Raw genomic sequence first — 14,449 nt, 5'->3', positions numbered from 1 at the left:
ATGGGGCCAGAGCCCCTAGCTATGTGTCGACCTTATTTGTCTCGCTAAAAGAAGCCATTTTAGTATGAATATCTTGGAAATATTTTGTGCCTTGTGATGATTGGGCCCAGCATTTAGTTCAGTGACCATTTAGAGTTAAGGAATGGTTCGTAAGCTGTGTTCAAGTTCACTCTCCCATTGGAAATGAATAGACTCACTCCAACATTCTTCCCGTCTCCTAATAATGTGTCCGCCCACTTCACGCAGATACGGGAAGTAAAGTGGAGTATAATTCAGCTGACTGTGGAGACACATGCTGGAACTTTTTATTTTGAAATGTTTTATAGTTTCTGAGTTATTTAATTTAAACGCCAAATGCATTCTCAATGGCGAAAACACAAACTTTGGCACCACGTGTTAAAAAAAGGGAAAAAAAGTGTTTTGATTTTTCTGATTTTCTTAAAAGAAATCTTTTCTTTTTTTTTCAAAGACGTCCACAGACGTCTTGGGCTATGCACGTGCGGTAATACCCAAGACGTCCACAGACGTTTTGGGCACAAAATGAGTTCCAGGGGGTACCCAGCTAAATGATAATTTGGAACCAAATGGACCCTTATGGGTCTGTAACTCAGAGAGTGTACAAATGGAACCAAATGGACCCGTTAAAATTAGCATTGATTTTACAATATAAATTGGGGGTCCCAGAGATAGAAATGCCATTAAATGGGGGTCCGTAGCCTAATGCATGTCAAACTGGGGGTCCTTGAAATTATTCGGGTTTAAAATCACTGCTAGAGACATAAAAATCTTCTTTCATTGGGGTCCCTGGCATAACTTTTCAAATGGGGGTCCGCGGGGCTAATTAGTGTCAATGTGGGGGTCCTTGACATGAAAAAGTTTGGGAACCACTGCTCTAGTGGTCTGAGTAGAAGCCCCTCAATAAGTCATTCCAATTCGGCTTGGATGACATGATGTTTTTCGTCGTTGTTGTAACAAATGGGCCCTACATGCTCATGTTCATAAAAAGGTAGTTGATGAAACATTTTCACCATAGTTTTAGTCAAAGAAATTAACACCGTTTCAAAGACAAAAAAATGGACATTACAAGTTGCCTAAAGTAGGCTTTGTCTATTTATTGATTGATAGTCTCTGGTTGCTATAAAACATTACAGTACAAAATACAATCATTGTTACAGAAATAAACCGACCCCCGTTTTCTTTCCCCCCCATAAAATAATCAGATAAATACAGTACATATTTATAATAGATAACCCTATACAAAAGACTGCCAAAATAAAAACTATTATTTGTAAAACTTGGTACGTGATTCCTTCACTGTATGAATGTTCTTCATTCAATATGTTTCTTAGTGTCTTGTGGTGTTAATGATACAAATAACAATGTAATGAAATGTGTTTTATTTGACCCTGGACGTCGGTGACTGTATGAGTTGCCTTTGGGCAGACATGCATGCTAAAGACATGCTAAAGACATGCTAAAGACATGCATGCTAAAGGAAAAATAGCAATAAGGCAAAAGCAGGAAAGCACCACATAAAAGATTATTAGAAGTATATGTTCTATAGCATTTTGTTATCCGTTGATGGGATCTGATAGAATGTTCCGCACGTTTTTGTTTTCTTCCATATTATAAAAGTGCAGATAAGCTTACAAATTGTGCAAAAACAGAAAGAAATATGAAAATAGTAGAATATACGCGGTACATTTGAAAGTTGTTAAACCTCAAATGAAGAAGCTGAGAAAAAGCCAATCATATTCTGCTATCCCACGCCTCATCACTCAGTTACTAGATTTAGGATGATGAGTTCTAATAATATTGCGTTATGCTAAAACTGCCGTTTGTGGATTCTTCAACATTTAATCTTGTGTAATGTGAAAAAGAAAGAAAAAACTATTTCCTTGATTTGCACACTTTGATGTTTACCTACTTGAGGTACATTCTAGCAGACCCTGCGTTACTAACAAACAGTTCTGTGTCCATGACGAGTTGATGTTGATAGAAAAGAAGATGGCATAATATCGAATGTCACCGTTGTAAGTTGTCAGAACACCAGGCACAGTGATGGTTTTGAATGTGCAACAAAATAAATATATATATAAAAACGAGATTTCCTTTCATATAATCCTCTGGAATGACAAAAAAAAACCCCACTTACAGTATGTAATAATTCCTACATTTCCCACAATCCAAAGAAGTGAAACATCATCACTGGGCATAATAAAGAAATTATGAAACAGGAAGAGAGTGAATCACTGGTTGGTTGGCGTGCGTACATTCACAATGTGGAATTGGTCCACCTTATTGCACAGCCGCTGCAGACCCCTTCAATATACCATGGCAATACATCATCTAATTAAGGCTGTTGCATAATGAATGAGCTCACTCACACCAACATAAATAAAGGCATAAATTGGCGTTATTGCTTTGGAATGTGTGGTTTGTCATTTTTTGCGCTCGTTCATAGATTGTTCTGCATTGGTCCTGTAAGCTCCACAGTGTCTCAAAAAAGACTTCACATTTCTCTGCTATAAAAACGACATAGTTTGTACCGTACCATGCACATACCTCCCCCTTCCTCCTCTCTCTCTCTCTCTCGCAGTTACAGTTACAGTTTTAACAGCAGGCGAACAGCGGCGACTCTGGGCGGTAAAAATCTCCTAGTGGGCCTTCCTGCTGTCATTATCGTACGTAATGTAAACGTATCACCATTCCGGGTGGAGCGTAAACAAAGCAACAACATGCATTTGATTGGCTATCGCCGGAACGATGTCGTCCAAAAGATACAATATTTTCATGTTTTTGAACGACATTCCTCCGCCCACTTTTCAACTATCGCCCACTTCGCCTGCTATCGCCAGTAGTTGCCGCGCGTCCCATAGACAAATAACGCACTTCCGAAGAATAAGACAGGCTGTCGCCCACTGTTAAAACGTACCGTTACTCTCCCATACCGCCTACGCACGCACACGCATGCGCGCACGCACACACGTGCACGCACACACGCACACACACACACACACACACACACACACACACACACACACACACACACACACGCACACGCACACGCACGCACACACACCATTGCACTTTAAATGTGTAGGCCTCTCCAGTCTCCTCTGGTCTTCTGGGCTTTGTAGACTGTAATTATTCGACAGTCACAGATTTGGCGAGGTTTCTGGGGCAGTCCACCTGGAGACGGAGGAGAGACCAGTGTTAATCAACGGTGTCATACACAACTGCTCCACTACAGCTCACTGTAGGATATGTATCACAACTTGTGAGTAAGACACTTAGCCCATAACTGCGCCTATTATCTGTCGAGCACAGGGGAGGGACCATTTTTTCTGTATTATACTATATATCTCTGCTGTCTGGAGGAAACCACCTAACTCCAAAATGGTAATTTTTCAGGAAATGATAAAACATCCAGCTCAAGTGGAGTTAGGTTTTTGGTCGAAGTGCTTTTGCATACGGTACTTTTCATTGGCTCAATATTCTTTTTTTAACCAACACACAACTCAAAAATGTAGTTGAATTCTTCCGGACAGCAGCAACGATATGCCTAAAATGTATGTACAAAATAAATGTAAGTGGGAGTGTATACGGCTATACGCACGTCGTATCCCCGGAGCACGGCCAGGTGGAAGGACATGAGCTGCAGGGGGATGACACTCAGGATGCCCTGCAGACAGTCCACCGTGTGGGGGAGCTCGATGGTCTTGTAGGCGTTCTTGGTGATCTCCACGTCGTCCTGGCAGCACAGGATGATGGGCCGGCCCTGCATGGAGGAGAAAGACAGAGGGAGGGGGAGAGAGGCTTTACATTAGTGTCAGTCGATCACTTGTAGCTTTGTTTTCGTCGACTAAAACTATAACGAAAAATGTTTGTCGACTACCTTTTTTCACTGACGAAAACTACATCAAAACTAAATAAAAACTAAGCCATGATGACTAAAACTATGACTAAATATACTGACAATTTCGTCAACAAATAAAAACTAGACTAAAATGTTAGGAAGAGACTAGTGAGATCCAGTATAAGTCATTTTACACTTGGTTGCATGCTGAAAATAGCAGATCTACAAGCTCACAATGCGTCGCAGCGCGTCAACGCCCGGCATCAACGCCCACCAAAATACATTTTAGTCGACTAAATCAACTGTAGATTTAGTCGACTAAAATCTTATGATATTTAGTCGACTGAAACTAGACTAACACTAAAACATTCCGGGTGACTAAAATGTGACTAAAACTAAATGGAAGCCATTCAAGAGACTAATGACTAAAACTAAAATTGTTCCAGGGGTCCCTGGAACAACATATTTTCAGATGGTGGTCGGCGGCCAATTACATATATTTCTGGGGGTCATTGACATGAAAATGTTTGAGAACCACTGACATAGAAACATGATGTCATGATTTAGAAGACATTTGTAGAATCTGGTGTCAGGTCTAAATTAACAGAGCCACAACGTACCGATCGGGCGGTGACCTGCTCCAGGGCGTTCTGGCACTTCTGGTAGCAGGCGTCTCTCATGATGATCATGATGACGGGCATGTGTTTGTCTATGAGGGCCAGAGGACCGTGCTTCAGCTCTCCGGCCAGGATCCCCTCTGAGTGCATGTACGTGATCTCCTTGATTTTCTGTGTATTAGGAAGAATTATTGAGAATCAATACATTATCCAGTGTATGACAGACATAGAGCAGTGGGTTTTCAACCTGAGGGGGTTCCAGGTGGTTCCCGGCTAAATGAGGGAGAGTTGGTAAGCTTAACCAAATGGACCTTTATAGATCTTTAACTCTTGAAAGTGTAAAATGAAACCAAACAGTCAGAAAGTTAACTGTTACTTTTTTAAAGTAAATTTGTTTTTGTGTATAGTTACCATGGACAAAGAATACATTTTGATTTTGTGGAATCTGTATGGTTTATGGTAGAGCATGTTAATACAATCTGTATGGTTTATGGTAGAGCATGTTAATCTGTATGGTTTATGGTAGAGCATGTTAATACAATCTGTATGGTTTATGGTAGAGCATGTTACTGTATGGTTTATGGTAGAGCATGTTAATCTGTATGGTTTATGGTAGAGCATGTTAATCTGTATGGTTTATGGTAGAGCATGTTAAACTGTCTGGTTTATGGTAGAGCATGTTAATACAATCTGTATGGTTTATGGTAGAGCATGTTAATACAATCTGTATGGTTTATGGTAGAGCATGTTAATCTGTATGGTTTATGGTAGAACATGTTAATCTGTATGGTTTATGGTAGAGCATGTTAATCTGTCTGGTTTATGGTAGAGCATGTTAATACAATTTAATGTATACAATTGGGATGGTTGTATTTAGTCTCCCTGCTCTTCTATTGAGACATTTAGATCGTGTCTCACCTATAGACACAGGATCTGACACGAAATGTGACCTGATGGTCGAAATTCTATTTATCCCCTGAGCAAGCAGACAGGCTAAAAAAATAATAATAATCAGCACTTGTGCGCAGGAAACCGGGTTCAAATCCGGGGTAGAAGAGGACAGCTACATACTAGTGCAGCTTTAAGCACAAGACAATAAAAGCCATTCAAAAAGTGCAGTATTCTTTGCAAATGACTCACCAGTGCCCCCTCCAGGCAGGTTGCGTAGTTGAAGCCGCGGCCCATGACCAACAGAGACCTCTGCTCATACAGCTCGTCTGCAATGGCCTTGATCTTGTTGTCCAGAGCCAGTACCTTCTTTATTAGCTCTGCGGAAATAACAGAGACAGAACCTTCTTTATTAGCTCTGCTGGGAGGTGGAGGTGGAAGGATAGGTGGAGGATGAGGCATGTACAGTACATTGGGGGTTTAAATGCTTCTCTTACCAGGCAGATCCTTGAGGCCTTGGATGATCTCCCCTCGTCTCTTCTGGAGCGAGACTCTGTCCTCGCTCACCATCAGGCCGAACATGACGAGAGACACAAACTGACTGGTGTATGCCTAGTGGATAGATACACGCACGCACACACACACGGTCATTAACTCATGTAAATGTCTTATCTTCAAAGTGTGTGCACAGTATTTGGCAGTATTCAAAAGACTTATGTTCTATGCTCTATGTATTCGGCACAAACCATCAGTCACTGATGAAGGCTGGATAGCCGAAACGTCTCTCAGTTATGTCGGAAATAAAAAATAATTGAAATGTACTTTTGCCACTGTGTTCGATCCAGCTAGTACCGTTTTTTCATGATGAGTGGACAATAAATATCGCACCAGAAGTCAGAGCGCGATGACCACAACAGAAGTCATACCTTGGTGCTGGCCACCCCGATCTCGGGTCCGGCGTTGATATGGACGCCGCAGTCCGTGTCTCTGGAGATGGAACTGCCCACAGTGTTGGTGATGCCCACGGTCAGAGCCCCGCGCTCCTTACAGTACCGCAACGCCATCAGGGTGTCCGCTGTCTCACCTGGGGGACGGGACCACGACGACATGATGTTGAACACTCTTATCGGCAAGCGTAATGTGGAACCATTAAATCAGTACGCCCAGCGATTTGCAGCTTCAGAGCCCATTTCAAGGTGACACAGACAGCATGTAGACCAAAAGACCCCCGAGAGGATCGACAACCACCGGAGGTATGATTACTTCTAACGCGACAAGCGACGGGACGCGACGGGCCGTCAAAAACACAATCTTTTGTTAGAATTTGAATCATTGATTTAGATCAGGGGTTCTCAACCCGTGGGTCGCGACCCCTCGGGGGGGTCACCAAATTATTTTGGGGGGTCCCAAATTAAAAGTTTATTTTATTTAATTTTTTTCCCAACTGAATGGATGGAAAATCGAAAATTAAGAGTTTACATGGTACACATAGTACATGCATACACCTTCCTAATGATTATATCTGGTTTCAGTATTTATTTATGGTGTATTGTCTCTATTATTAAGGTTATTGTAGCAGTCAATATATATTGGGGGTCGGGAGGGGGCGGGGCAGGGGTCCCGAGACATTGCAAAAGCATTTCCGGGGGTCCCCGGCCAAAAACGTCGAGAACCCCTGATTTAGATTAATTGAGTTATTCACGTTTTAAGATTTTGAATCCCATCCATTAAAATGGAGCTGGACCACTTTGGATGACGGACTAGCCGGAAATGACATGGAATGTTGCCCAATAGACGCTCCTAGACTGTAGAGAGATTTCATAATATACAGTACATGCAGTACATGCAGTGGTGGAAACTTTGGAAAGTGACTAAGTGCATTTTGCTTTCAGTAAAGCAACGTCGTGCTGCCTCCTGCATTATGTGCAACAGGTGGTGGTACCACTGGTACGCAGGGCTGTTTAAGTGATATCCAGAGCATTATGTGCAACAGCTGGTGGTACGCAGGGCTGTTTAAGTGATATCCAGAGCATTATGTGCAACAGGTGGTGGTACGCAGGGCTGTTTAAGTGATATCCAGAGCATTATGTGCAACAGGTGGTGGTACGCAGGGCTGTTTAAGTGATATCCAGAGCATTATGTGCAACAGGTGGTGGTACGCAGGGCTGTTTGAGTGATATCCAGAGCATTATGTGCAACAGGTGGTGGTACGCAGGGCTGTTTAAGTGATATCCAGAGCATTATGTGCAACAGGTGGTGGTACGCAGGGCTGCCTCCTGCATTATGTGCAACAGGTGGTGGTACGCAGGGCTGTTTGAGTGATATCCAGAGCATTATGTGCAACAGGTGGTGGTACGCAGGGCTGCCTCCTGCATTATGTGCAACAGGTGGTGGTACGCAGGGCTGTTTAAGTGATATCCAGAGCATTATGTGCAACAGGTGGTGGTACGCAGGGCTGTTTAAGTGATATCCATTATGTGCAACAGGTGGTGGTACGCAGGGCTGTTGAGTGATATCCAGAGCGCTTACAAACTCCAACGCTTCGAAAAAAATAATCACCTGCAAGGAATTTCTTGACATAAAGTAGCTCATAACAAGTCTACAGTGGATTTTTATGAAACAAACACTTTGCAGATAGAAAGAGGATAATTCAAGCTTTTCGTACAGCTGAATGTTGGTGAGTTTGACGTTGTTTAATACAAGAATACAAGACAGATTCTGTCAAGTTTCTGTATGGGCCGTCAATGGCAAAATTGCGGCTAGTTGCCACCCTGCCATTAACTTAATGGCAAGATGGCAGCGGTCTGCATAAGGTCTATTATATGGTGTTAATTGTTACCTGACTGGCTGATGAAGAAGCACACGTCATCCCTGAACACGGGCGTGTTGCGATCCAGGAAGTCACTGGCCAGCTCCACCATGACGGGCAGCTCCGTTAGTTCCTCCAGGATCTGTCTGGTCTGAGTCGCACAGGGGCAGGAGGAGAGGCAGAACACTGTCACCAATCTGTCTTCAACTACAGTGGGTTTCAACCTTTTTCACGTCAAGGCCCATTATTTATTCGGCATCTGAGCCACGGACCACCATTTGAACAGGCAAAACGTTGATCAAAATAACAATTCTTCTACATTCTCTAATTGTGTAGACTTCTTGTGAATTAAGTTATGCAGATGTTTAAAAATAATTGAACTAATAATCGAACACTCTCAAGAGTTAAAGGTCTATAAGGGTCCATTTGGTTGCAAACTCTCCATCGTTTAGCTGGGGACCACCTGGACCCCCCTCACGGACCATGTATTCATCCATCCTCTCCATCATTTAGCTGGGGACCACCTGGACCCCCCTCACGGACCATGTATTCATCCATCCTCTCCATCATTTAGCTGGGGACCACCTGGACCCCCCTCACGGACCATGTATTCATCAAACTCTCCATCATTTAGCTGGGGACCACCTGGACCCCCCTCACGGACCATGTATTCATCCATCCTCTCCATCATTTAGCTGGGGACCACCTGGACCCCCCTCACGGACCATGTATTCATCCATCCATCCATTCATCATTTAGCTGGGGACCACCTGGACCCCCCTCACGGACCATGTATTTAGCTGGGGACCACCTGGACCCCCCTCACGGACCATGTATTTAGCTGGGGACCACCTGGACCCCCCTCACGGACCATGTATTTAGCTGGGGACCACCTGGACCCCCCTCACGGACCATGTATTCATCCATCCATCCATTCATCCAATCATTGACATGCTCTTGGGACCACTTACCGCCACAGCGGCGTGGAAGCTCGTGCCACAGCCAATCATGATGAGGCGTCTGCAACGCTTGATCTCCTTCAGGTGGTCCTTCAGGCCCCCGAGCACCACTGAGGAGGACATGGAGTTAGTACCATTTACAATGTAGGCTTAATCCAGAGCAACACCACATGGTAATACATCAAATACATAGAAATAGTCATCAAGGATCATAAGCAAGCTTATATACATACAGTAGCATCCGTCTAACAGTAGAATATCTGTACAGTGAAGCTATGAGTAATAGTATACATTATAGAGTGCTATGTCTACATACAATGCTATCTAAGTTACATAAGTTGAGCCTTTGCATACGCCTGTAAGGTCGCCGAGGCCAGTGCAAGTGCTACAGGCAGGTGCTACGGGCTAAGATGGAGTCTGAAGAGGTGGGTTTTCAGACTATACGGCGGAAGATTGGGACTGAGTCTGTGGTTCTGATTGCAATGGGAAGTTCACTCCATAGTTTGGGAGCCAGAAGGGAGAAGAGTCTGTAGCACACACTATTAGCACACAAATCAACCACTTAAAGCCTCTATTCTTAAAAGGGACCAGAGTTACTATACTTGGACAAAAATAGTATCGGCTATTTTTTGGAATTCTTCCCCCCACAATCAGCATGATTTAACTAGTGGTTAAAGTACAAAGGAAAACCTTTTTTTTGTTTGTTTTTTGTTTTCATTAGACACAAACCAGATTATATACAGTAGGCAGGGGATATAAGAACACACACGCATATGCATTACGTGCACACACACACACACACACACACACACACAAACACACACACACACACACACACACACACACACACACACACACACACACACACACACACACACAGCTAATATTGATTCTTGCGGGGTGGGTGCCACCCACATCCTGGTTAGCTAAGGGGTTTGGAACAGGATATGACATCATCATGCAGCGTGTTCATAGGTCACCTGTGTCCGTGTCGAAGACAATGCGTCCTCTCATGGTGTTCACCACGGACTCGGGCTGCTCGAAGATCTCCTTCTGCATGAAGGCCTCGAAGTTGCCTGACGGGAGAAGAACAAGAAACACAGGCAGATGAATTTCACGTGCCCTGCTTAACCCATTGATACCTGGAACGCATCCATGTCACGTTAGCGTTAGCGTTTTAAACATTATGTTGTAATTTAGCTATTGAAAAATAGCAGATCTACAAGCTCATAGCGCGCCACCGAGTGGCGCGCTATGAACTTGTAGGTCTGCTATTTTTTAAAAATCGTTAAAATGTGCCTCAAATCTTTCCGAAAATTGTCATGATTTAGAAAACCTTTTTTTTTAAAATTTCGACGTCAGGCCTGAATGGGTTAACCCATTCTGGGCGGGAGGAACCCCTTTTAGTGTTTGTTGTGCTTTAGCTATTGAAAAATAGCAGATCTACAAGCTCATAGCGCTACGCCATAGTGCCGCGCTACGAGCTTGTAGGTCTGCTATTTTTTGAAAAAATGTGGCGCAAATCTTTGAATATACTGTACATTCTTTCAGAGCGAACGTTTTTAACTCAAATCTTTGCTTCTGGGGGGGGGGGGGGGGGGGGGGGGTTCCTGGAACAACATCTTTTCAGATGGGCGGCGGCCAATTACAGATATTTTTGGGGAATGTTTGAGAACGACTGACATAGAAACATGGGGTCTTTCAGAAAACTGTCAGGATTTAGAAGGCATTTGTAGAATCGTCCTCAGGTCTAAATGGGTTAACTATTTACCTATTATGTAAAATAAATTAGGGCTGTCCCCGACTAAGGATTTGTACAGTCGAGTCTGATTGGCCAAATGTTGTCTATCGTCGACTGGTAGACTAGTCTCTATAAGATATAGCAAGGATCTGGTGAGAAACATGGATCAGTTCAGAGTTGTCATGACATAACTGCACCAGCAGATGGAGCAATTTCTCTTGTTGGACAGCTGGCATAATGCAATTTATAGGAATACAATACTATAACTGAGAGTAAATACGTCAACCATCTGATTTCCATTAATATCTTACAATATGCAGCTGTTTAATCAGTAATGCCTTCTTGCTCAGAACAAAACAGCATTATTTAACACAAGCTAATCGTGTCGCAACAAGCGACTAATATCTGGATGCGGGTGCTCAGTTAAACCCTCCACCAGTGGTTCTCAAGCTCAAACTGATTTTTTTAACCCATTTAGAGCGTTTCTATGTCAGTGGTGCTCAACCTCTTTCATGTCAAGGACCCCCAGAATTATCTGAATTTGGCCGCGGACCCCATCTGAAAATATATTGTTCCAGGGACCCCGAAGCAAAGATTTGAGTTAAAAACATTCACTCTGAAAGAATATATATTCAAAGATTTGCATCACATTTTCACAATTTTTCTAAAATAGCAGACCTATACAAGCTCGTAGCGCGGCACTCGGTGCTGCGCTATGAGCTTGTAGATCTGCTATTTTTCAATAGCTAAAGTATAACATAATAAAAAAAACACCAAAAGGGGTTCCAGTCCAGAATGGGATTAAAGAATGAAAGTAATCAACAAATCATACTATAAGAACTGGTCAAACATTGGCAAAATTGTCAAATAATATAAGAAAGAGGCAAATGTTGTGAAAATAGCCCACCAACGGCCTCAACAACCTTGTAGATCTGAACTAAACTGAGTCAAACTAAATTGAATGTCTCAACTCCTATTCCAAGTGAATTGCTAATAAAATAGCTGATCTACAAGCTCACAACACGTCACGCTGCGACGCGTTGTGAGCTTGTAGATCAGCTATTTTCAGCAAGTGAAAAAAACAGTGATTGCGACGGCATCAAGGCCCGCCAAAATACATTTTAGTCGACTTAAGGTGGCCTTACACTAGCCGATTTTTTTCAAACTGAAATCTGATAGCACCACACACTACAGGATAATCGGAGCGGGGCAGAGCAAATATCAAACATTCTTGATGTTGATCGGGCCGATCCCGATCGCGCTTTGAGCGGCCCCGAGCAGATCGATTGAGTCGGGCACCCCCCGAGCGTCAAAAAATGCCCGATTATCGGCTAGTGTAAGGCCACCTTAAATCAACCGTAGATTTAGTCAACTAAAATCTTATGACATTTAGCCGACTAAAACTAGACTAAACACTAAGACATTCCACGTGACACATTTCTTTTGGACTAAAACTAAATTAAAACTACTACGACTAAAAACTCAAATCAAAATTTGCTGCCAAAAACAACACTATGTGACTACCGTACCTTTCATGATCTGCTGCAGCTCCATCTGCAGGGTCTTGATGAGCCTGACAGGGTCCTCCCCGGCCTGCCGGTTCAGGCGGTGGATGGAGAGCTTCCCGTTCGTCACTATGGCAACGTCATCGTCCTCCATGTACAGCACCTTGTTGGTGTGCTCGATGATGGCGCTGTGTAGATGGATGCGTACGATAGAACACAGGAAGTGAGTTTTAAGTTTGGCGATTAAATGTCACGCAGTTGAACGTTGGAACTTTGAGATGGATCAAAATGAAAATTCGGATTGCATTTCGTGAATTGGCTTCGTAATCAAACATTGCACTGGGCAGATATATGACGAAAAATTTACAAAATAGTGGAAAAAAGCTGATCTACAAGTCGATCAATCAAGTAGGCTATAATTGAAGTGTTTATGTGTGTCGTCATGGTAACCTGGCTGCCAGGGGAAACCCGTGCCCAGTGCGGCCGGACGCTCTTGATTACAACGGGTTCTTTTGTTCCCTTTCTTTGGGATGACCAAAAACGGCTATTTATTTTCTTTTCATGTGCATAAACTGTTCTCTTCCACAGTGTAACATACAGCGGAATGCTTGAACTTTGTACATTGTACGAAATACAATTATATTGTCATTGTTACACAGAACTCCTCCTCTGTCTTTCTTACTTACATGTAAAAGACGACTAGTCCACCAGTCAACTCTATGACATATATTTATATGTTTATTTAGTTTTCGTTTTTATTTCCCCCTTTTGTGGCCCGGGAAAACAAATACATCTACAAAGACATAAATGTTCATAATCTACAGCCTGGTAGGCTGCAGATAACCAACACGCCAACATAGCCAACGCAAGATGTATGCTTATCAACAGATAAATATCGGCTACTGCCATCGGATAATGTCAGTTTTATCGGCCACCTATCGGTATCTGACGATACCGATAGGTGGCCGATACATGGGTATATCCCTAAATGAAACACATGCCAACTAGGAAATATCAGTTCCTGTGAAGTGCCTAACACGCACGCACGCACACACACACACACGCACATGCACACATGAACATACACACATGCACACACACGCATGCACATGCTGCGACACGTGCACACACACGCATGCACATGCTGCGACATGTGCAGACACACACACACACACACACACACACACACACACACACACACACACACACACACACACCAAACAGTGCCCCCTCTCACCTGGCATCGGAAGCGAAGTAGTACTCGACAGCCTTGCCGCCTCCTACTGCGTCCGGGCGGTTATGGATGTTTTTCTCCTGGACGCCTTCCTTGAAGAGAGCTGTGGGGTCAGAGGTCAAGACACTTAAGGGTCACTCACTGAAATTCACGCCTGATTTATATTAGGTCGCACGGCGTCGGCGTGTCGCACACCAAAGCGAGCCGATCTACAAGGTTCACAACATGTTGCGTCACAACGCGCCGTGAGCTTGTAGATCTGCGGTTTTTCAGTGAGCGACACTGCCACGCGACCACGTACAACACGGTCGTGCCGGCTCAATCAATCAAGATGTGCAATTTCACTTGAAAGTCTTTCAGATGTACTACTAGTGATCCGGCTTCTGAAAGAGCTTCTGTAATTCACAAACCTCAAGGCATGAAGTAAAAAAAAGTGAGATTACCGCAACCTCAGGCAAATCTGGGAGAAATGTATCAGGTTGCTTTAAAGATAGTCAGTGTGGAGAGAGAGAGAGAGAGAGAGAGAGAGAGAGAAGTGGGAACCGGTGTGACTGGAAAATTGCCCTGTGGGGAATCATTTCATCGTGTTCACTGAGGAAGTCGACGTTAATGATCAGTAACAGTGGAGAAAACTGTTATCGGTATTGATTATTTGATTCCTTCAAAAGGTGTTTTCTCAGTCACCTACCTGTGTAACCAACCATACTATACTGAGGTCGTGGAAGGATAACTAGAACAGACCACGGCTCAGTTTCTGCTTCCCTGGCCTTCCTACAAGGAAGTGTAACAGAATATAACGCTACAAAATGTGTCACTTTTATTCTGGGAAGCCCTTGT

General features: G+C 43.4%; 1 protein-coding gene across 2 annotated transcripts in view; it reads right to left on the bottom strand.

Annotated features, from left to right (window-relative positions):
- Window positions 1–1,092: 1,092 nt before the first annotated feature.
- The window catches only part of gfpt2 (glutamine-fructose-6-phosphate transaminase 2), a 37,301-nt gene continuing 23,944 nt past the window's right edge, over window positions 1,093–14,449 (bottom strand). For both annotated transcript variants that reach the window (XM_079511316.1, XM_079511317.1), the window contains 11 exons: window positions 13,616–13,715; window positions 12,403–12,566; window positions 10,113–10,208; window positions 9,145–9,242; window positions 8,204–8,324; window positions 6,291–6,448; window positions 5,862–5,976; window positions 5,617–5,744; window positions 4,480–4,647; window positions 3,620–3,781; window positions 1,093–3,192 (listed from right to left, as the gene is read on the bottom strand). In XM_079511316.1, coding sequence (XP_079367442.1) covers window positions 3,148–3,192; window positions 3,620–3,781; window positions 4,480–4,647; window positions 5,617–5,744; window positions 5,862–5,976; window positions 6,291–6,448; window positions 8,204–8,324; window positions 9,145–9,242; window positions 10,113–10,208; window positions 12,403–12,566; window positions 13,616–13,715 — 1,355 coding nt within the window. In that variant the 3' untranslated portion in view covers window positions 1,093–3,147. The remainder of the gene's footprint in view (window positions 3,193–3,619; window positions 3,782–4,479; window positions 4,648–5,616; window positions 5,745–5,861; window positions 5,977–6,290; window positions 6,449–8,203; window positions 8,325–9,144; window positions 9,243–10,112; window positions 10,209–12,402; window positions 12,567–13,615; window positions 13,716–14,449) is intronic.

This window comes from Electrona antarctica, assembly GCF_951216825.1.
Source record: "Electrona antarctica genome assembly, chromosome: 1".
NCBI classification, from domain to species: domain Eukaryota; kingdom Metazoa; phylum Chordata; class Actinopteri; order Myctophiformes; family Myctophidae; genus Electrona; species Electrona antarctica.
Note: the sequence above shows the minus strand (reverse complement) of the source record. Positions and strands in the feature narration are given on the sequence as shown.